Genomic DNA, 21,682 nt, shown 5'->3' with positions numbered 1-21,682 from the left:
TTACAGTCTTTTCTCGACTATTTTCATATCCAACACAAATAGTTAATGCATTATTGGTGCTTTTGGAGCACTAAATACCACATACTGTTTTCATCTTTCAGACTTGATGATCATGGCTTTTTCACCAAAAAATAGCGTGCCGAATCTTCGCTAATAGGGCGCTATAGCATACACGGAGAGCCCGCACTAAAGTTTCGCACGGCATAGCTTGTAGCGGGTTGTCTTTTTGGGCAGCCCATTAGCCCAAGGACACAAGCCTGACCTAGCCCAAATAGGTATAATACCCAATCCTCCGCCCGACCAAGCGCTCCTGCGCGGCGGCGGCGGCGGCTTCTTCCTCGTGCTCGGCCCCTCTTCTTCTATTCCTCATTGGTCTTCCCCTGTTCCCCGCTGGTCTTCCCCCGTTCGCGGCGGCATGATGTCGCAACCCGTTGTGGCACCGACAAGCGAGGCACCAGGCAAGTTCTTTGGTCTCGCAGATTCGTGATGTATGTGTTGGGTAATGATGTTTGCTAGATGTTAGTTTCCGACTGTGTTGCAAGTTATCCATCTTAACTCCTAGCACCCGATTGATTGTCACTTTGATAAATAGCTATCTACATGGAGTACTTCCATGGACAGCAAGGAGAGGTTATTCTTTAGGAATGGAGATCCTGGTGACACTTGATTCTAAATTAGTATATTTTTGCTATGTTGTTGCCTCATGGGCTGTTGATGTTAGGCTACATTAAAGCTTTTTTTAGTCCTTTATTATTGAACTATATCCTTTATTGTTGCTAAAGTCCTTTAATTTTAGGCCATACTTGGCATTCTTTTAAAACACATTTGTAAATAGAGTGAATTGAAGAAAACCACCACATTGGCACCTAGGTTTGCAGAAAACACCGCTTACAAATTGTGACAAAAATCACTCATTTTTAGCCTAATCTTTTGCAAAAAAGACATTGATCGGTCGCTTCGAGCATTTTAACCGTGATTATGACATGTGGGTCCCACATTTGATGATGTGGCGTAACAGTTCACAGTAGACAACGTTGGACATTGTCAGATGAGGGATTTTCTAGATTTACAAAATAGTCCCTGAAATTTTAGAGGGACACCCTTCAATCAATAAACAAAAAGCAATCAGCTCCACAAAAAGATTTGGGCTGCCGAAGCAACCGATTAGAGCAGCAACACGCCGGCAATGGTTCTCGTCGCCGGGAACAGGAGTGGAGGTCACAGGCACAGGCACGCGGCTGTTGTGGCAGTCGGCGGCGGTGTTGGCCGGGCCAGTGGGCCACGCCTCGTCCGTCAGCCTGCGGGCGCCAGAGGTCCAGCGTCCTTGTCCTCAGTCCATCATCCTCAGCCTATGGTCGAGCCACCAGAGGAAGCCGCATGCCGTCTAGCCACAAAGTTCATCGGATCCATGGCCTCTAGTGACAAAGGTCACCGGATCCAGGACGCCCGGGGCCACGGTGGATCCATGGCCGCGCGGTTAGGATCCGCCATGACCAGCAAGTCGTGCTTGACGCCGGTGAGGTCTGCTCACGTGGCCGCCATGACGCGGGACGGGATGGGCATGAGGGAACCGCGAGGAGGGAGGGTGGAGAAGGGGAGGCGCGGCCGCCGGCGGCCCCAAGTTCACCCCTGCTACGCAAGGCCGGCTCGGGAAAGAGAGAGAGGAGGGAGGAGGAGAAGTGGAGGCGCGGCCGGCCGGCCGAGATGCGCGCCGCCAGCTCGGGGCAAGCAAGAAGAGGGATAATGGAGAAGGGGAGGCGCGGCCGCTGCTGCTCACGCCCGGGCCCGCGCGGGCGGCAGGGTCGCACGGGTTGGGCCGGTCGGCGCTGGTCTAGGTGGTTAACGCTTTTAAGGCAATCTTTTTTCGAGAGGGGTGGTGTTTTTGCCAAAAAGACCCCTCTAGTGTTGTTTATTGTGTACTGTTACAGACATAAGCAAAGGGTGGGCTCCATCTGTCATAATCATCATCAAATGAGCTAAATCCGGCAACTATTGTTTTTTGCAAAAGATTAGGCCAAGAATCAGTGGTTTCTGACAGAAATTCATAAACCGGTATGCAAACCTAGACGTCAATATGGTGATTTTCTGCAATTCACTCTTTGTAAATAGCGTGCTATAGCGTGTATACCATTTGGAGGAGGCCGCTCCTATTTCTCTTAGCACGCTATTCTTTTTATGAAAGGCACAATCATTTATTCTTACCACTGAATGCATAGTGCTCTCTCCCACAAACAAATTCATCATAGAACCTGAGGCCCACGCATAGATTCTTCTCCACCTTTAACGTGTATCTCTGGTAGTAAAATAAAATATCTAAAAATATGTAGCCTGGAACACAACATCAGCTTGCAGATGCTTCTCTGGGAAGTTGTATAGGTAACTAAGGCCTGTACAGGTATCTGCAAAATAGAATGTTGCAGGAGGATTACATATATAAGGTAACATGATTTACATGGATGTTAAACAACACATTATATTTCTAATGCACTGTCATCTCATTTTTCAGATGATGATATGAAGTCTGTCATTGGTTCCGTATCTCCGTTTGCCTGTACAAGTCTGGGGGGTGGTGTGATCAGACTTAAGACTGCCACTGTGCCTGTTCTCGCCTTTTTTAGAAGGTAAATAAGTACCTTGGTTATGCTTTCAAATGATATTTTTTGACATCATTCTTATTATTGATTTAGTTTAATGTTTTCATTGTTGTGTCTTTAGAGAAGTAGTAGATTTTGTTTTGATAACAGACAACCCTATACATGTAAAAATGGTTGGTGTTTTGCCTTACCAAATTGGTGTTTTGCACTAATGTAGGTGTATTTTGATGAGTTAGGACAAATGTCAATTTCGGCTAATAAAGTAATATTTGAACCACGGTGAACATTAAGTTTGTGTTAACCAATTTTAACCTTTTGAATTTATTACCACATGGCTTCTAGTTCCAGTCTTCTTTGGAGATGGCCCATTATTAGCTGCAAGTCGTATTAAACTGATGATGATTTTTAGAACAATTAGTTCATGTGCAATACTTGATATGTCACATAAAAATGGTCTTAATCAATGTTTCCTCAAAATTCCTTGGTGCAAAAACCACTAATGTGATGTTTAAATAGAGATTTTTTTTCCTTAGGCACCATTTTCCTTAGATATCCCATTTTCCGTGTTGCTTTGAATTACTTGAAATAGTTCGAGCTATTAAAATACATACACACATATAATATGATTTACAACCAAATTAATTCGAACATCATGGATTGTGTAACTCAGATGACATTATTCACAGTAAAGTGTTGTTGTCTATTGTGGGGGGGGGGGGGGGTCTAGAACACTCACTTGATCTCTAGCTACAGCCTGCAAGTATGAGTGTATACATAAGAGTAAGCCTTTGATTTGGTCGAAACCGGTACACACACCCCACACATAGAATCAACCCCACCCCCCCTCAATTTCTCATAAAAAACAACACTCCCCCTCAGATGGGTGATAAATATCTATCATTACCATCTTGTTACAAGCTAAATTATATTCCTCGAGTCCTAAGCCCTTAGTTAGATAATCTATGACTTGATTTCCCAAGCTTATGTGATTTAATTCTACTAGCAACATTCTTGTGGTTTGCAATGGGAGAAACAAATCACATGCCCCTAGCCCAGTAAGCATGCCTCAAGACTCCCACAGGTCTAGATCCTCTATTTCAATATTGTGCCCCATCCGTGTCACTGCTTATCCTCCTTTTCACCCTCACCGATAGTGTCCTAGAGTCCACCCTATCACAAATATGTCTGAAGGTGGTCAATCCCAAGAAGATGATCTCGGCCACCGCATGGCTCACCTTTCATTGAACCGCACCAGTGAAAGAGAATGTTTGAAAAATCTTTCAGTTTCTTACAATAGTAGCTTAAATATCATGGAGCATTGAGCAAAAAAAATCGGTTGAACTATTAGCCACAATGGTTGCTTCTAAATTGACGTGGCTTCCTTCTATTAGTGTCTTAGGTATGAGTGATAAAATATCCAGTCTCAAAAGACAATAAATAAATGAGAGCAAAAAAGAGAGTCTTATTAAAATTGCATGCACGCCTTATATACTCAAATGAGACTGAAGACGCAATATGCATAAAGGTATGCAGTCATATATGCATAAAGGTATGCAGCCATTTAAAAAATGTTTGAATTATAAGCATGAACTTATATGTTGTGCCACTTACAATGATCTGTTCTACCAACTGGACCACAATGAATTTACAAATACTTGTTGCATGTATCCGCTGAATGGCTTTGTTTCTTTATTTCTGAAGAGAGAATTCATAACTCATAAATTGAATGCCATTGACACCACCTCTGAAAGAGTGTCTCATCATTCTTTAGGGGGCCCTTCCTATTCCTAATCAACTATCAGATTTGGAGAATAAAACATACCGCATCATGCTTACTCAAGCACATGTAGGATGGATCAAGAGCCGATCGTGAACTTTATATATAATTTTAAAATCATCAATGACAGATGAAAAGCAGATCCTGAAATCTAAAAATTATCAATGAACTCCACCATTCCACCTTGTTGTTGTGTCTATCCACCTTGACCTCCACGGCGAGAGGCTCGTCCCACGGGAGTGATGGCGGCCCGCAACCTCCTCCTTCTTAACAGGGCACAATTGCAGCGAGCGATCAGAGCGAGAAGATGGTTCCCCGATGTGGAACTATGTCAGCACATCATCAGCGCGCTCGCTGTGCACCCCTTCCATCATGTGAGGCTTGCAAGTCCCCTACCCGTCTCCTTCACCTCCTTCCAGCGACTCCACCGTGACTGGATTGTTGATTCCGGTGAAACCCTACTCGATTCCTCCCACATAGAGCCTCCTCTACACCTCCAATAGCGTCCTGGCCAGGTAACACACGCAATAGTATGCGCAGAGGCACCAACCTTTCTATGACACTTCCGGCGAATTCTTGCCCTACAACGACGGCGGCGAGCGGCCATATGCTGCAAATATAAAACACTTCGGCTGCTGCCGCAAAATTTGCTCCAAACGGGGGACCATGTAGGACCACAATAAAATGGCTGTTTTACATCACTTTATGCCAAAAACGCTGCTCCAACAAGTGCCCTAAAATAGGACAAGCACAAAACGACATCCACAGTATTTTTGGGGCACCAATTTTAGGGCTTCTATAGTTGATGAGCATTTTCTGGTGCCCTAAAATTCACTTTTTGGTGTCCCAAATTTTACTCTAACTGCTTTTTTGTGCCCTATTATAGGGCCATTGTTGGAGATTCTCTGAGTTTTTTTGTGTGTTTTTGAAGTAGCTTCTCAATTCTTTGATTTTTTTCCCCATGGTCCAGTGTCACTATAAAGCACCAATAGCAAGCGACTATGCCTCCTCTCTTCTGCTCTATCGGGTATTAAGTTTTAGCTTACTTGAGCAACAACAATCAACAACCAGAACCAGGGTCAATGCAACTAGCACACCAAGGCCCTAAATCCATCACACTGTTACCTGTCAAAACACCAGCCACACCTCCTACAAGATGTTCTGCTTTGCCTTCTTTCCGCAGCCAGCAAAAAAACATCTCCTTCTCTCCACTCTAAGATAGCAGCATCAGCAGCCCACAAACAAATTTAGGCAATAGACATTTTCTCTGCTTCTTGCTACAGTACTCACTACACCAACACCGCTAGCTCCAAGTGATAGTAGCCGTACAGACCTCACCAATCTCTCCTTTCACCACCACGGACCAACACCGCAGACCTGCAGGTCCTTCTACTTGCACGCACTGTCGGCCGTCATCTCGGATGAACTTTTGATTTTGAGCAGCCACATGTACGCCTCCTGCCGCTACCCCCAGCACCCATGACCTACAGTTCCTGCACGAGCCACAAGGTTGCACGACACAAGCTTCAATGCCGATTTGCTGCGCTGCCCCACGCTCCTGGCCATAGGCACCTCTTCTCTCTGCTCTGGTCCACCACCACCAGCGGTTCTCTCCCCACAGCTCCAGACCATTTCCTCTGCTAAAGGCTACGGCTCTGCTGCAGCTTCTCCCATGCGATTTTCTCCTCACTCCAAGAGATCCACTAGCGACAAAACCTCTCTTCACCCATAGCTACGAGCACCACCTTTCCTCTCGCTGCTAGCGATGGCTTTAGTTGTAACCTGGGTGCCAAACCATGTTGTCTCTTGGGGATAAATCAGTAACACTCTCTTCTATAACCTACAAGTATGAGTAGATATTCACAAGGGTGGGCCTTTGGGCCAACAACCCATGCGCACACCCCACACATACACTCAACCCAACAATATCCTTACTAGGATGTTGATTGGTAGAAGTTTGCACCATGTTTCTAAGTTATGTAACTGTTTTTCTACTCAATCCAGTCAAATCTCAATTTCCTTGCATAATAGGTGTTGAAGCCTTGAAGTTAAACTGTAGGACGTGAGATGGTCTTGGTCCTTTAGGCATCAATTTTCATAATAGTACAAGGAGAGCACATACATTTTCTACTGGTACTAATTAGTGGGGCATATTGTCCAAAAAGAATATGATAACGAGAGGCCAATGAGGTCAAAACAAGTCAAACTCCAACAAAATGAGTATTTCATCATATTATTGTATGAATTATAGAGGGTATTAACATGTTAATTAATTCGGGATTGAAACATTTCATTGTTGCAACATCTCCACTACATATGATTCTATTCTTTTTATATGGTGCTTTGATTGCTTTTTACAAGTTAGAACTAATATGATTTGTCTTTGCATGACAACACATGCATGCCTTGAATGGACCAGATTTAATGATAATGTGATGCACATAATATATATATATTTTCCACTGTAATCATAAAGTAGGATTATATTTGTTTCTTAGATTGAAAAACAAATATTAAGTTGTTGTAAATGGTGGACGTTCGAATCATGTTGTTTCTGATTATAGATTTCCATGTGTTCTCTTTGCAGTGGGGAAAAAATTCAAGATATTGTTTGGCCGAAAACCATAGAAATCAAAGGAAGAGTGAAATGGGGGGTTTTTAAAAAATTCCTCAAGGATCTTCGTCACTCTCAAAACCGGTCAATTATGGTAAGGTCATTTTCTTACATTATAGATGATTCATCCTTGTTCTTATGATTTGACATTCTCCTGTTTTAGGATTATTTACTTTTGTGCTGAAATGAGTTTGAAATTGTATTTGATATACCTAGATAACTATGTGTTTTCTAGCGTTAGTTTGCTTTCATCATAAGTTTTAGTAGTTACTGAAATATTACAGAAATAAACCGAAACTGATTTTTACTTGCAACTAATATCCTATTAGGTGATTTCCCTGTTGTTGAATGTTGAGTCGTCGAAAAATGGCTTAGAGGGAATGAAGCAGGTAAAATTGACACTTGATTTTTCATTTCTAGTCTTTAGAAGGTATGGACATTCAGAATATTACGCTTAAGCTATTTATGACACTGATGCAGGTTGCAAAGATGTTAAAAGTGAACAAAAGAATTGGTTTATCAACAACAGAAGATGGTTCATATATTTATGTATGTCCTGGACACAAGGGCATAATAACAGTCCTTGCAAAAAAAAGGTTTCTGGAAAGGCGCGTCAACAATCGATAGAAACCAAGACTCATTAATCGGTTTTGTTGTACGGGACCAAAAACCACTAGTAAACACAAGCGAGGGAGAGGTAAGTATCGAGAAAATACAAGAAATCGGGGGCACTCACGTGGAAGCACAAGAAGTGATATATGGTAAGCTTGTATTATCTATTAATCCACATGCATGGAAGTCTTATTCTCTCGATGTCCTCCTCTAGTACTTACTGATCATGGACATCATCCTTCTCTTCTTTCAGATAAGCAATCATACCCTGTTCATCCTCTTCGTGCACCAGTAGATGATGGCCTATACTTTCGTCGTCCTCCCCTGGTACTAGCAGAGCCAAGCTCATATTGTCCGTATCCTCCTCCTGGACTACTAGGCCACGACTTCCATGCTCGACATCCTCCTATTGGACTATCATGTCAAGGGCTACATCCTCATGCCCTAGAATGTCAAGGCGTCTTTCATCAGCTTCCGCCTTGTGCAAGAGGTCAAGGCTTCATTACCCATCGCACTAGAATACTTCAGGCCATTAACAGATCATGGAAACAACAACGGTATTTCTCCTGGCCAACAACATTGGATGTTTAGTGAATGGCTTGAAACTGACTATGTTATTGCAGGTTCACAACACTTGAGGCCACCTAGCGGTTCTGCTCTTGGTCATTTGTGGCATAGAATGTCGTGCGCAAGGTCCGGGAATAATCTTCCTGGTTTTGAAAGATCAGAAGGCTTCTCTGGCTCTAGCTCCACATATTACTCTAGATTCGAAAATGGGTCGGGTAGCATGCCTCCCAACTAAATTCATTGATGAAATTGCAGCCTTGTCCCAAGAAACATTCTGAATGATTTGTCTTATATTGGTGTTATTCAGAAGTACAAAGAAGACACCAGGACATGGATTCTTGTTTCTATTTCCAATTGGGCCAATTACTCCCAATATCCATAGAACATAATTCCTGATGTGTACAATGATGCATATGACATTTCATTTAGTCTCCTGATAGGATGTTTGCCAGCACTAGTATGTTCCAACCCGCATTGCTACATGTATCTTCAGATTTGGTGATTAATGAGGTTATTATGTATTTTTCTGGATAGTCATACGAAGTTTTTCTTCTGAATAGCTAAAAGTGTATGTCTAGTAAACTATTCCGTAGGGTAGATATTGCGATGGAACAAGTCCTGTAGTCTGATCGTCGTACTAGTGGGCTTCTTCTTTGTACTAAATTTTTTATCAAGCACCTCCCTTGTTGTCGACTTCCAGAGAAATTCCCATAGGATATGCTAGCCATTTACCCAATAAGCTTGGTTGGGGGGGGAGGGGGGTCCGCATCTAAATATTGATCTGAGTTCAAAAGAAATTGAACCAGGTCATGAGGGAAACTGGGTCAAAAACCATGAGCTAGTTTACAAGGAAAAGCTGATCGAAAACCTAAACAAATTGACCCAATTATGAGGGATACCGAACCAAAAAAACATACAAGTGGGGAAAAGAATAATGATAAAACATGGGAGTCCATGACAAGGCACATCCCGAGAAGTAGATTGCAATACCAGGAAACACAAGTAGATGTAGGGTGTTGTCTAGGATCACAATGCAAAGACTTGAAAGCTAGTTGTTTTTCATGTGGGTAACAGTCGAGTTTTTTTCCCATTCATGTTGTGACACAACATATATGCTTGTGTCCCTTTTTGTCTGCCTTTGATTTGGGTCATAGCCAAGTTTTTCCCTTCTACTAACTTGAGAAAATAACAGGCCAGGAAAAATTGAAAAAGAATTCTCTATTGTGGACCGCCGAACGACTGGCGCGACTATCCTCCGTGATCAGGCTTCCGAGGACATGCAACATCTACCGAAAATATAAAATAGAACAGCTGCAACCCGGCCCTCTCTATCTAGCCATCCATTCTGCGCATCGCAATTCGTGCAAACACATTTCTCTTTTTTGTTTCTCTCACATAAAACATATTTTGAAGTTCAAACCTTTGCAGCCGTAGCAAAGTTTTCTATCTAGAATCTAGGATAAATCTTTCAGATTTTTTTGTCAAATATAAATATACAAAAAATGATTTTTTTAATCTAAAAATCATTTTTTGTATATTTATGTTTGACAAAAAATTCTGAAAGATTTATCCTAGATTTTAGATGGAAAGTTTTGCCACGCTGCAAAGGTTTGAACTTCAAGACATCTTTTATGTGAGAGAAACAAAAGGGAGAAATTTTCATATGGAAAGTTAGTTGTGTTGCACATATCTTAAAGCAATATTGGACAGCCAAGATACCAGAGCCAGGGTGCAGCTGTTCTAAAAATCCACGTCCCAACATCTACTCACTGACTGCCCCTTCTAGCGGCAGATTTGGCACAAAATCCTCTCCTGGTGTCGATCTACCGCCACGCCGCCAGACCAGACGTGGGCGTTCGCGGACTGATGGGCGTCCTCTTGATCAGAAGCTCCTGCAGAGCTTTGCCGAGGTCTTTCCTCCATCCTCCTCACTGCCTGTGGCTGGTGGATCTAAAAACACCGCAACAGCTGTGTCTTAGACTCGCTGCAGCCCTCCGACCCCTGGAAGATGCGTGCCTCTGGGCTAGGGCAAGAGCCAAAGGGATGAATATGCTTCCGAGAGTTAGGCCTTTGTTTTCCTTGGGGCTGAGCATCCCGTGTTCTGCTCTAGCGTCCAGCTTGTGTACGTGTCCCATGATGGTATCCTTATGCCTCTTCCTACTCCTATCAATGCAATGATACACAAGCTTTTGTGTATCCAAGAAAGAAAAAAACACAAGAGAAGATACAGGCTGGGATTGTTGTAGATGTGCTGAATCCTTACTAGTAACGGATGAAAACAGAAATACAAACCAGCTGGAGCGCAGAAATTCCATAGATAATGAGAATGCTGAATTGCTAATATACCAGCGGAGGATTGCCTTGCAAGACAACCACAGTGGTTTATGACAACAATGTAAATGGTTGCCTAGATCATATATCTTGACATTTAATAGCTCAACTGTGTGATTACCTATTGAATCAACGGAGCACCACCTCAAGCTCTCAAGCATTACCATGGATCAATCAACAACCATATAAGAAGAAACTGGATTTTCCAGAGGACAAGAAGATATAATTATTTTGTCATCTCATAAGCTAACAAATATCATAAAAAAGTATTGATTTAAGAAGCACATTCGTGCATACATGAAAACAGGAGTTAAGAAGCCAACAAACTATGGGAGCTACAGTATTAAATATGCAGATAGACTCAGCGATCTGTTCTTGGGGCAGTAAATATCTATATAACTAGTAATACATGTAGTTCAGTATCACATTTGTTATAATAATTTGGCACAAAGGTCAGCAGTACAAGCTTGATATAGTTTTAGAACGCTGAAAAATAGTTGCCATCTAGCGAAAGCCAGCTTGCATCTGTTAATGCATAACTCTGGTTTGCATAAAGCATAGCCTGTAATGTTGTGACACCTGGGATCAATCTAGGCAGATTTGATACCACACTAAGCAGAGGTAAAAGTTCCAACCATTTGCTAGCATCAATCATGAGGAGGTCTCGTTTTAGCCAACCATAGTATTTGGACTAGATGGTAGGCCGTATATAGGTAATATACAACTATATTGTTCAGTTTTGAAATCAGTTGTCCCTAGAACTGAACGTATCAGCTAATAGGCCACTCAGAAATACAGGAAAGAAAAAAGGGAAAAAAAAAACTGTTGCAGACTAGCAAAGCATGAATGCCTTTCAAAACATCTAATCTCTTCAAACAAAGATGCTCCAGAAAGAACTAAGATTTTAGCTCACAAGAAGTGGAACAAGCAACCAGCAAACTGGGTCAAAACTGCATCCTCAGATTGATCAACATATTGTGGCCATCAACAAGTCCAAAATAGTTCACGACAACAGAAAAGGTCCAGAGTTGCCATTCAAATGAAATTTCTTATGACATATTGACATGGACATGCCAATACTCGTGAACCTAATTACTAGATCAAGCGTTAGCAGTGACCAAACTAGGTCTAAGGTGGGAGAGCTTCGTGGAGGCCTTCAGCGCCTGTGCTCGGGTGAGGCCGCAGGTGTCGACAAGGTACTCCTCGACCACGAATCCGGTGATTCCGGTGCGTGGGGAAATGGGGGGTGCGGTGGCCGAGAGGAGACGGCCGAGAGGGGAAGGGAATCTGTGGCAGGTGGTGGGAGAGGATAGAAGGTGGGCGAGGATGCAGCTTCGGAGGCGGAGCATGGCGCAGGCGAGGGCAACGAGTGCCGCCGGTTGGTGCGAGAGATGCTCGTGTGGTGATTGGCCGGCGAAGCTTTGCAGCGACCCAACTTGTGAGCAACGTGGGCCTCGAAGCCCAACTTGTCACTCCATGCGCTCCAAGAAAACAAAACCAACATCTGAGCGAAGCCAAGCCATTCATGAGAGCGAATTTGTGTACCTAGAGCTACATGTAGGCCTTCTTTTTGAAAAATTTGAAAAACATATATTTAAGCTTCAAAAAATTCTGGACAAAAAATGCACATGAACATAGAGATGTATACTACATTCCTGTTAAATTTTGTGATGAAATACGCTTCGGTGTGAGCGGCATAAAAAAACAAAATTATGGACTTTTATAGTGAATAGCGTCTGTGCTAACAATACATGATTTTGTCGTTTTTGTGTATCTTTCATCAAAACATATTTTTTCTAGGGGACATCAAAACGTATTTCATCGTGTAAATTTGCACTCTGGCTAGCTAATGCCTGTTGTAGCTCGAGCTACACGTAGGTCTTTTTTTTGAAAATAAATAATCTAAAATCATATTTAAAAGCCCCAAAAAGTTCTGAAAAAGATGCACACGAACCTAGGTATGTGTACTACTCCCTCCGTCCCAAAAATGAAGTTAGGAAAAAATTGAGTCACTTATTTTGAGATGGAGGGAGTACATCTCTGCAAATTTTATTTAAAGACAACTATTCACTTGAAAATAAGGTGGCCTTTCATGAGGGGGCCGATATTCAAACGAAAGCACTCGCGGAGAAATATTTGAGGCTACCTACTGCTTTGGGCAGGTCTACAGAGGACCAGTATGATCTTATAGTACCTAATACTATAAAGAAATTTGTCACTGGTTGGGATCACAAGCTTATGAATAGTGCGGCTAGAGTGGTTTTGATCAAGTCAATCTGTGAAGCTATTCCTACCTACCTATTCAATGAGCTGTTTTAAACTGTTAAAGAAGACATGCAAAAATATTGCTAGCATTGTGGCTCGGTACTGGTGGGAGGAGATGAAATTAAAAGGAAGATGCATTGGAAGAAGTGGCAAGCTATAGGTATGCCCAGAGACAGAGGACGAACAAAATGAAGGTGTGGCGAACTCTTAAGTAATTTTTTTATGCAAATGCAAAACCATAATAGTCATCCTCAAAACAAAAACATAATAGTCAATACCTATCCCCTTATGAGGCAATCATTTTGCCTCCGTTTCAAAAAACCCTTCCCCTTGGCGTTGCTAGCCCCTTCTCCTCACTCTCCATCTTCTGCTGGCGAAGCACGAGGCTGCACTGCATACTGCTGGCCGTGGCGTGAAGGATGAGAAATTGAGAAGCTGTCGCTGCTCGGTGCGCCTAGGTCTCGACTGCTCGGTGCACTACTGCGCCATGCGTGGGAGCGCCCAACCGCACCACTTGCTCGACGCCCACCACAGGCCATAGCCGCCATCATCCGCCACTCCCCCTCGTACCGGCTAGCTGCCGCTGCGCGCTAGCTGCTGCATGCCACATGTGTGTGTGTCTCTAACTGCCTCTCGATTGGTTCATTTTTTTGGGTAATTGTAACATGTCTTCTTAATTGAAAATGAATGAAACCTAATTTATCAAAACAAGTGAAATTTTCTTTTTGAAACGACAAAAATATGTATTTTGAAATGAGTGGAATTATTTTTGAAAATGGGTGAAATTTGTGTTTAAAATAAGTGAAACCATGGTTTAAAATGTGCAAAATTAGTTTCTTTTAAATGAGTGAAACAATTTTATGAAATTAGAGAAATATGCACTTTAAAGTAAGTGAAACTAGTGTCTAAGAATGAGTGAAATTAGTTTCTTTCAAATGAGTGAAATCATTTTTTTTTTGAAATTAGTGAAATTCTTTTGAGTATCAGTGAAATATGCATTTTAAAATAAGTGAAACTAGTGTTTAGGAATAAGTGAAATTAGTTTTTTTAACGAGTGAAATCATTTTTTTAAATTAGTGAAACAGCCGAAATCACTTTTATGAAAAACCGAAACAATCTTAATTTTTTTGAAAGTGATTTCAAAGATAATTGAAATATATAAAATAAAAGTTGTTCAAGTATATCCTAGACTGATCTTGTTTTGAAGGTCTTTTCAGCATGAAATGTAATATATAAAAAGTTTAAAAATGGACATTTGACTCAAGAGATATCAATAATTCGAAATATGAGAGTGACAATTAATACATGCCAGATGTAAGGGATAGAGAGTGCATGCATTATTTTTCTCCTCTCTGACTCTCTCTCCTCTGTAAAAGGCTGACACCCAGTAGGTATATGTACTTTCTGTCAGGTTGTGTCAGTAGTATTCACAGTGTATACAACAAGAAGTGATTTACGTACTCATACCACACGAATCTTGTCGAAATGCATGTGCAGTAGACTTCCAACCTGTAGGTACCGGTTCCGATAAATTTAATTTTTCGTCGTAGCGAATCCAATGACTTTGTGAATTGCGAGGAAAATTTGGCGGGCGGGCAAGTTTCAACTACTAAAACTTGATATGAACTTTGATAAATTTAGCAAGTTTCAAAAACTTTACCCTAAAACCCTAAAAGCATATGAATATTTTTAACATAGTATAGACGTAGACACTCATACATACGCATTCACACTTGTCCCTATAAACGCACGCACGCACACCCTATTCCTATGAGCAGTTCTGAGAGACTGAATCTACATGTGATCTTGACGAAGTCAGCACAGGCTCATCTTTAGTCGACTGGTACGGTTCTCCAGTTGAACGAATACCGCCGGAAAGCCTAAAATAAATTCAGCAAAATGCGAGCATTAGTGCGATGTCTAGGACTTGAACCCTGATGGGTTGGTTCAACCATACATAACCTAACCATCTGAGCTAGGCCAGTTCACAAAAGAATATGAAACTTGATTATCGCTCCTATCTAAAACATTACCTAAAACATTAGTGAACTTTTTAACATTAGTTACACCAGCCAATCGACTGGATGACCTTTTTTTTTTCCAAAACAGACCAATCAATTATTATATGCAACTGAACTCATAGCTTCAGCCATCACAACCGTGTACTCTCCTAGCACTAAATTTACGAACGACTCCATCATTGTTTGCTGAAGAAATTGGGCAGAGTATAACAAGATTGATGGTTACATGTACTTATGATTCTAAGTTGCACGACTATTTCTATAAATTGCCTACAAAGGTATGATGATGCAGATTGTGTTGTAACTTCAATCGACATGCTTACTCTAATAGTTTTAGACAACTTGACAACCAGCCAGCGCACAATTTATTGTGAAATTAGGCAAGAACAAATATTGTTGAGGTAAAAAAACAAATTTAGGCAAAATTCATAATAATTCCAGGCAAGTTTTGTAGGCAATACAAGTCTAAGCCTGCGCCCTGCGTCGCTTTTAAATTGCTGGTTTACCACTGTACACGTTTCCTCTGATTTCACCTGTTGAAGACAAGATGAGAAAGAAAAAGAAACTTGTTTATTGTTTGGTGCATATATACAAGATCGTGTCGTGTGTACGTACCTGGGTCTAGGATGACAACGTATTTCTGGCCGTTCCGGTGAAGCCGGTCGACGAACGGCCGGAGCTCCGCGAAGGCGGTTCAGGGTAGTCGATGTTCGTCCACATCACCTCCGGGATCCTGGCCTTCGCGTAGCCGGCCACCACACCCTCGAGGTCAGACACGTTCAGGTACCCGTACCGGCACTGGTGGAACCCTGCAAGCAGGCAAATATTCGCCACGCCCGTTCAGTTTATTCAGATGCAACAAGAAACAGAGTATGAAGTGTGCAGAGTACAGGCAGATGAGCGTGTTCTGAAACCTCCCGGCTTCTCTAAAACTTCTCAAATCTGGCTTCTGGTGTGGCTTCTCACTTCATGTGGCGACTGAGAAATCGTTCGGCACGGCAGCTTCTAGATTTGGTCGCTCTACCAGGCGTCCGGCCCATTTAAGCCCATGTGGCCCGGTCTATCTGGGAAATCGTTCAGCCCGTCCGCTCCCAGCATCCGTCTCCCCGTGCATCTGGTCGTGCACGAGAGAAAAAATATCAGACATGTTCGGCACGGCAGCCCTGGTGAGTCTCCCTCTTTCCCGCTCCCTCCCTCTCTTCTCTCTTGCTCATCTCCTCGGCGGCGCCCTAGGGTTAGGGTGACCAGCAAGGGGAGCGGCGGCGGCGGCCGGTCGGAGCCTCGTCGCGACTTGTCGGCTCGCGGCGCCCCGCAGAGCCCCCGGCTTCCCGTGCGTTGACGACCGCCGCTGCACCTGTGTGCTGCTGCTGTGTGCGCAGGGGCTGAAGGAGGGGACTCATGGAGTTTCAACGGGGAAGAAGGGGGCGCAGGGAGCAGTGGGGCAGCGTGAGGCAGCAGGAGGAGCATGAGAGGGCAAAGGCCACAGAGCAGCAAAGGGGAGCAGCAGGTACAGCGGCGGCGGCTGTGATTTTGAACGGTTATGGCTAAGGATGTGCTGTGTTTGGGTCCAAGGGTACAATGGTCCTCTATTTTGACTACTTACTTTGTCTATTATTTCCATTGATTGTTTTTGTGTTGAAAAGTGACAAAATATAAAAGTACAAAGTAATAAGTGTCACCAGATCAATTACAATCTAAGTAGTGGCAAATTTTGAAAGTCCAAAGTAAAGAGCGACAAATAACCAAAACCCCCACCGGCATGCTAGGGACTCACTCAGCGGTGGCATATGGTTGTAATATGTCTCAACTCCCGCTTCTTCAATTTTCAGAGCTGGGAAAGGCTAGCTTCTCAGTTTCCTCCGTCTTTACACTACGCGGGCAGCTAGCTTCTCGATTCCGAACTCCGCGGAGTCAAAGCGTTCGGCTCAGCTCCAATCGTGGAGTTGGAGAAGCTGGCTGCCGGAGCGTTGCCGAACACGCCCGAAGTGTGCACCCGACGACAGATGGGATGGTGGTGTCGTGGTGCCCGCAGCTGTAGGTGTTGGCGCTCGCTCACGAGGTCCCCTACCGCACGCCATCCGGTCCACTGCCTCGGCGGGAGGCGGCGTTGGCCACCGGCCGGCGCGTGAAGGTGCAGCCCTCAGCTGGCAACACGGTCCCCAGCCCGCACGGAGCCATCTTCGGGCGTGGTCGCCCTCCCCAACGAAAACGACATCAGGCGCGGCGGCCTCGCCTCGACGACTCCGCCGCCGCTTCCTCTTTCTGTTCCTCCTCCTCCTGCTTGCGGCCTTCTCCGCCACCGCGACCACCGCCGCCGAGGAGTTTGCGCCCGACGGGAGGGTGATAGACCTGGACGACGGCAACTTCGATGCCGCTCATACAGGAACAGAGCCGTATCAGCGAACGGCGAGCGCACTGGGAGTCGAGGGCCGATTCCATCTTCCGGTGCTTCTAAAGTTCAGCACCTCCCAGCTCCGGTGGTTCCGCCGGGGCTTCGAGTTTGAGCGGCGATGAATTTGCGCGAGAGGGTGACGTGGGTGGTGGGTGGTGGGTGGTGGGCCACACCTTACCGCTGATCCCGTTCCCACGTCCTGAAAGAGGTGTACCTGGCCATGGATTCCGAGCTTCGAGTTTACAAGGCCAACAGCACCTACGAGGCCAACCTCCGCCGCCTGGCCGCCGTGCTCCCGGCCGAGACCGCCGCCTCCCAGAGCCTCCAGGCGACCCGCGGCGTGGGGTACTGGCCCAACCGGCCGCGAGCCTCCTCACAGTGCTACTGGGGCGTCAGCTCTTCGTCCTGCGCCGCCTGCGTCGCCGACGCCTTCCGGGAGGCGGAGAGGGCGTGCCCAGGGGCGGAGACAGGGGGGCGAGCAGGGGCTAGACCCCCCCCCCCCCCCCCCCCCCCCCACGATCGGCCCCCCTCAAAGAAATATAGTACGGGCCAGTACTAATACCCGTATATATATGCGCTAATGGCCAGAGATTACCTGCCTAATTATGTTATTTAAGCCCAAAAATCCACGTTGTTGTTCATGCGCCAAAGCCCAGGATGCAACAAAGATAGCCCATCTACCTTGCCTGTGTATATAGACGATAGATCATGGAGGCCTGGTAGTTCGTTCGATCTCTTCTCGCCTGACGATAGATCATGGAGGCCTGGTAGTTCGTTCGATCTCTTCTCGCCTGACGATCAGATCGCTAGATCTATCTATCTCGCCGCGATGGCGCTAGGACGTCTGCCGCCGGACGCCGGTCCCAAGTAGCTGACCTTGGACTTGATTCCTGGCTTGTCGACGCAGCGGAGTAGCGGGGAATACGACGGCTGCCGCCGACGGTCCTCTTGGTCGCTTCCGTCCACACACAACCAGATAATTAGGCAAGGTACATACACGGTATTGTACTTTATATACCTAAAAGTTTTGCCAGTATGATGTAACCCCCTTTTCCTTTTGTTTGGCTATATATACTTTGTTAGTCGGAAAACAAAGAGAATTGTTCATGTGAATTGCCTCAATCTCAAATCTGTGCTGGGGCCAAAATTTTGGATCGAGACATTGATGAATAGTGACAGTAGAGCTATATTTTAAAAAAAATCAATAAAGTACAGCCAATTTTAAAGTTTTCTGTGTTTCTGAATTTTAGTATTTGGGATTATTTGTTATTGACCTATATATTTTTAAACATATGTTGAGATATTGTTTTGGTTGATAAATCCTACTATAGGTCTATAGTTCTATAGTACTAAACTAGTGATCGTCATCACTCGCCCCCCCTATATCCAAATCCTGGCTCCGCCTCTGGGCGTGCCCGCACGGCAAGAAGGCGGCCGTCTTCGCCCGCAACTGCACGCTCAGCCTCGCCGATTTTCCTAGAGCTCTCGGCTTCCGTGAGTTCTCTTCCCTCATCTTTTTTCCGGAGGATAATTCAGTTGGATCCACAGATTATTATTTCTCTGCCCACATTAGTCTCATCTCTCATGTGCCAAATGATCCACAGATTATTATTACTTGGTTTGCGATTGATTACCACACCGACCTTGTGGTTGTGGCAGCCCAACATTACTAGGATTAGAACCTCTTAGGATTAGGAATTTAGGATTATTGTGAGCTTGTTTAGTCAACAGATACTCCTGGAAGAAATTAGAAGTTCAAAAACTATTTAACCATAAAATTGTTGTACACGAGAATGTGTGTCTAGACGACGGTGGTAAGAGCATCTCTCTAGCAATTCCCTACAAACTTGACTCCTCAAAGAATCCATCAAAACCTAGCTCGTCACATTTGAGGAGTTAAAAATTACGCGCACCTTGTCTTTTCCCTAAAACTCAACTCCTTATAGATCTAAACCCCATGTGGAAGTCTCTCTTTTTTCTTCTCCTTCTCCCCTCAAATATCCATTTTTCCCCACATCAAGTTCGCGGCCAACGACAACTTCTGGTCAATAAATGATGTCTAGGAAGTAGTTAGGGCCTAGAGTAGATGCTCTGCAAAAGTAATTTGATAGATGCTCATCGAGTGTGACGTGTGTGCGAGAAAGGAGACGAGGATCCCTAAAGCTCAACTCCTTATAGATCTAGACCCCATATGGAAGTCTCTCTTTTTTTCTTCTTCCTTCTCCCCCAAATCCCCACTTTTTTCCTCACATCAAGCTCGCGGCCAGCGACAACTTCTGGTCAATAAATGATGTCTAGGAAGTAGTTAGGGCCTAGAGTAGATGCTCTGTAAAAGTAATTTGATAGATGCTCACCGAGTGTGACATATGTGTGCAAGAAAGAAGATGAGGATCCCTAAAGCTCAACTCTTATAGATCTAGACCCCATATGGAAGTCTCTTTTTTTCTTCTTCCTTCTCCCCCAAATCCCCACTTTTTTTCCTCACATCAAGTTCGCGGCCAGCGACAACTTCTGGTCAATAAATGATGTCTAGGAAGTAGCTAGGGCCTAGAGTAGATGCTCTGCAAAAGTAATTTGATAGATGCTTGCTGATGTGACGTACGTGTGCGCGAAAGGAGATGAGAATCACTAAAACTCAACTCCTTATAGATCTAGACCCCATATGGAAGTTTCTCTTTTTTCTTCTTCCTTCTCCCCCAAACCTGTCCTCCATGGGCCATGGTTTGGGCACTTCTTCGACTGAATATATTCTCCTCTTCGTTGTCCTAGTAGCACGATGGCATGGCCTAGGACACAATGATTCGTCGAAATCGGCGACAACAACTGACAACCGTGTTTTCACCGGAGCCACTACCACGGGGACCAATAGAAGAGGACGAAGAAAAAAATTGGCGCATTTTGCAGGCGGCGTGAAGGGAGTCAATGGGATGTTGGCGGGGTCACTGTTGTTGGCGGGATATCGGACTGAGTCACCGGCGAGGTGTTGTGCGTTGTTGGGCATCGGGGAGGAGAGGGAGAGGGTTTAGGGAAACTTGCCCATAGGTACTCAAATTTGAGCAGGTTCGAATGGTTTGAAGAGTTTCTTCTCAAATTTTTGAGGTCTAAAGGGGTTAACTCTTCAAAAGAGGATCTTATGAGAAATTTTAGAAATTTAGGGGAAGGGCTCGGAAACATCGTTCCAAGGGAGTCAAACAGAACAGAAGTGGAGAGCTTTACCTTGGCATTGAAGGTCATCCTGAGCACTCCGTAGGTCTTCGGCTTGCACACGTCGATCTAGCGAAAGAGGTACTTGGCGCCCGGGGTCTTGTCTTGACATTCCACAGGAAGTCCCTTCGGATTTGTTTTTCCCACACACTTGACCAGCCAAGCAGGAGGGGCAAGCATAATTAGTTATAACTACCATGGCGGAGAGGAAGGAGCAGACAAGTTCAACACAACCAGGAGTGCGATGTGATCTACAATCTTATTCCACAACCTTACATGATTATTATTGCCATCCATATATATAGCATTCCACGGTTCTGCTTCTTTTCTTCCCCATATGCTCGAATTATTGGTATGCACATTCTTCCTCAAACATGAACCGAGGAAAGCTAGGTAATGCATTAACGATCAACTATGCTCACCTGGAAGCTTTATGCATTTGCATTCCACAGGCACCATCAGTTGGCTTGACCTCTTGGGTCCGGGACTCATATTTCAAGCAATTGGATTTGCATGGCTTTTCTTCCTGCTTCTGCAAGAATGGCGTGATAAAAGAAGAGCCTCTATGATGTAAGTTTCAAGAGGCACCACATTTGATGTTAAGTTGAGATAGGAAAATAATAGATGAAACAATCTACTTTGTGAATAGGAGCATATGAAAATTAATTTGCTTACCACTTACATGATGCAGGCGTTGTAGCTCTCTTCCGTCTGAAGATCAGTAGTTGATCAACTTGGTCAGACTATTGGACATCAGCCTATTCCCAACAGGAGGAAACACTAAAATTGGGCTCTACAACAACGCTCACATGATTACCTGAATCGTGATTTGATGTTTTTTAGCGAACATGGTTTGATATTGTCCTCCAATTTGACTGTTTGCATTGGTTACCAATAATTTCCAAGGCCCACTTCATTTGTTCTGTTGTTTTCATCCTATTCTTCGGTCCACTCCTTCGATGCTCCAAATATGTATGTATTTCCAACTTGCCAGAAACAGAGTTCCAGCTTGCGGCAGATATTAACTGAACACTCCTCACTTTCATCATTAAACTCTTAAACCTTGGTTGGATCACTGCTTTGTGTCATGGGCTCATTTCTCACAAATATGTTGGATATGCAAATCGCAGGAGATAGCACTATGCAAAGTTCAGAGAAAAAGCGGAGGGGGCCGTAAAATAAAGTTCTGAAGAAAAGAAGCAGTTTTGACTGGAACTAGTAGGATTTTGGGGTTTTGAGGATAGTCTCTCCACTACGTTGAATCGCGCCTCAGCTTGGCGCATTTATTATGGCACCAATGAAAGT

General features: G+C 44.2%; 1 protein-coding gene, 1 long non-coding RNA gene and 1 pseudogene across 3 annotated transcripts; 2 read left to right on the top strand and 1 right to left on the bottom strand.

Annotated features, from left to right (window-relative positions):
* Positions 1-342: 342 nt before the first annotated feature.
* LOC109739719 (uncharacterized) lies at positions 343-8,781 on the top strand (annotated as a pseudogene).
* A 5,579-nt stretch (positions 8,782-14,360) lies between these two features.
* Positions 14,361-17,501, bottom strand: LOC120966089 (uncharacterized). Of its 2 annotated transcripts, XR_005759115.1 has the most exons (5): positions 17,388-17,484; positions 15,696-15,895; positions 15,397-15,590; positions 15,243-15,314; positions 14,361-14,640 (listed from the first exon to the last, which is right to left on the bottom strand). It is a non-coding gene; the product is annotated as an uncharacterized lncRNA (long non-coding RNA). The 2 variants fall into 2 exon arrangements; XR_006664951.1 differs by lacking the exon at positions 15,696-15,895 and having other exon boundaries at positions 17,388-17,501.
* On the top strand, positions 16,325-21,435 carry LOC109743476 (cysteine-rich receptor-like protein kinase 6). The gene is made up of 4 exons (XM_073500883.1): positions 16,325-17,629; positions 18,591-18,667; positions 20,830-20,947; positions 21,069-21,435. Exons 1-4 carry the CDS (start codon positions 17,394-17,396, stop codon positions 21,100-21,102), a joined length of 465 nt encoding a protein of 154 aa, XP_073356984.1. The 5' UTR covers positions 16,325-17,393; the 3' UTR covers positions 21,103-21,435.
* Positions 21,436-21,682: the final 247 nt, after the last annotated feature.

The sequence above is a fragment of the Aegilops tauschii genome, chromosome 6 (genome assembly GCF_002575655.3).
Source record: "Aegilops tauschii subsp. strangulata cultivar AL8/78 chromosome 6, Aet v6.0, whole genome shotgun sequence".
Lineage (NCBI taxonomy): Eukaryota > Viridiplantae > Streptophyta > Magnoliopsida > Poales > Poaceae > Aegilops > Aegilops tauschii.
Note: the sequence above shows the minus strand (reverse complement) of the source record. Positions and strands in the feature narration are given on the sequence as shown.

Excerpts from the sequence above, each read along its gene's own strand:
- LOC109743476 (XM_073500883.1), top strand. The coding sequence starts at position 17,394 with ATGGATTCCGAGCTTCGAGTTTACAAGGCCAACAGCACCTACGAGGCC. Across the intron at positions 18,668-20,829 it reads TCCTAGAGCTCTCGGCTTCC|GCACCATCAGTTGGCTTGAC; the intron begins GTGAGTTCTCTT and ends TGCATTCCACAG. Across the intron at positions 20,948-21,068 it reads AAAAGAAGAGCCTCTATGAT|GCGTTGTAGCTCTCTTCCGT; the intron begins GTAAGTTTCAAG and ends TACATGATGCAG.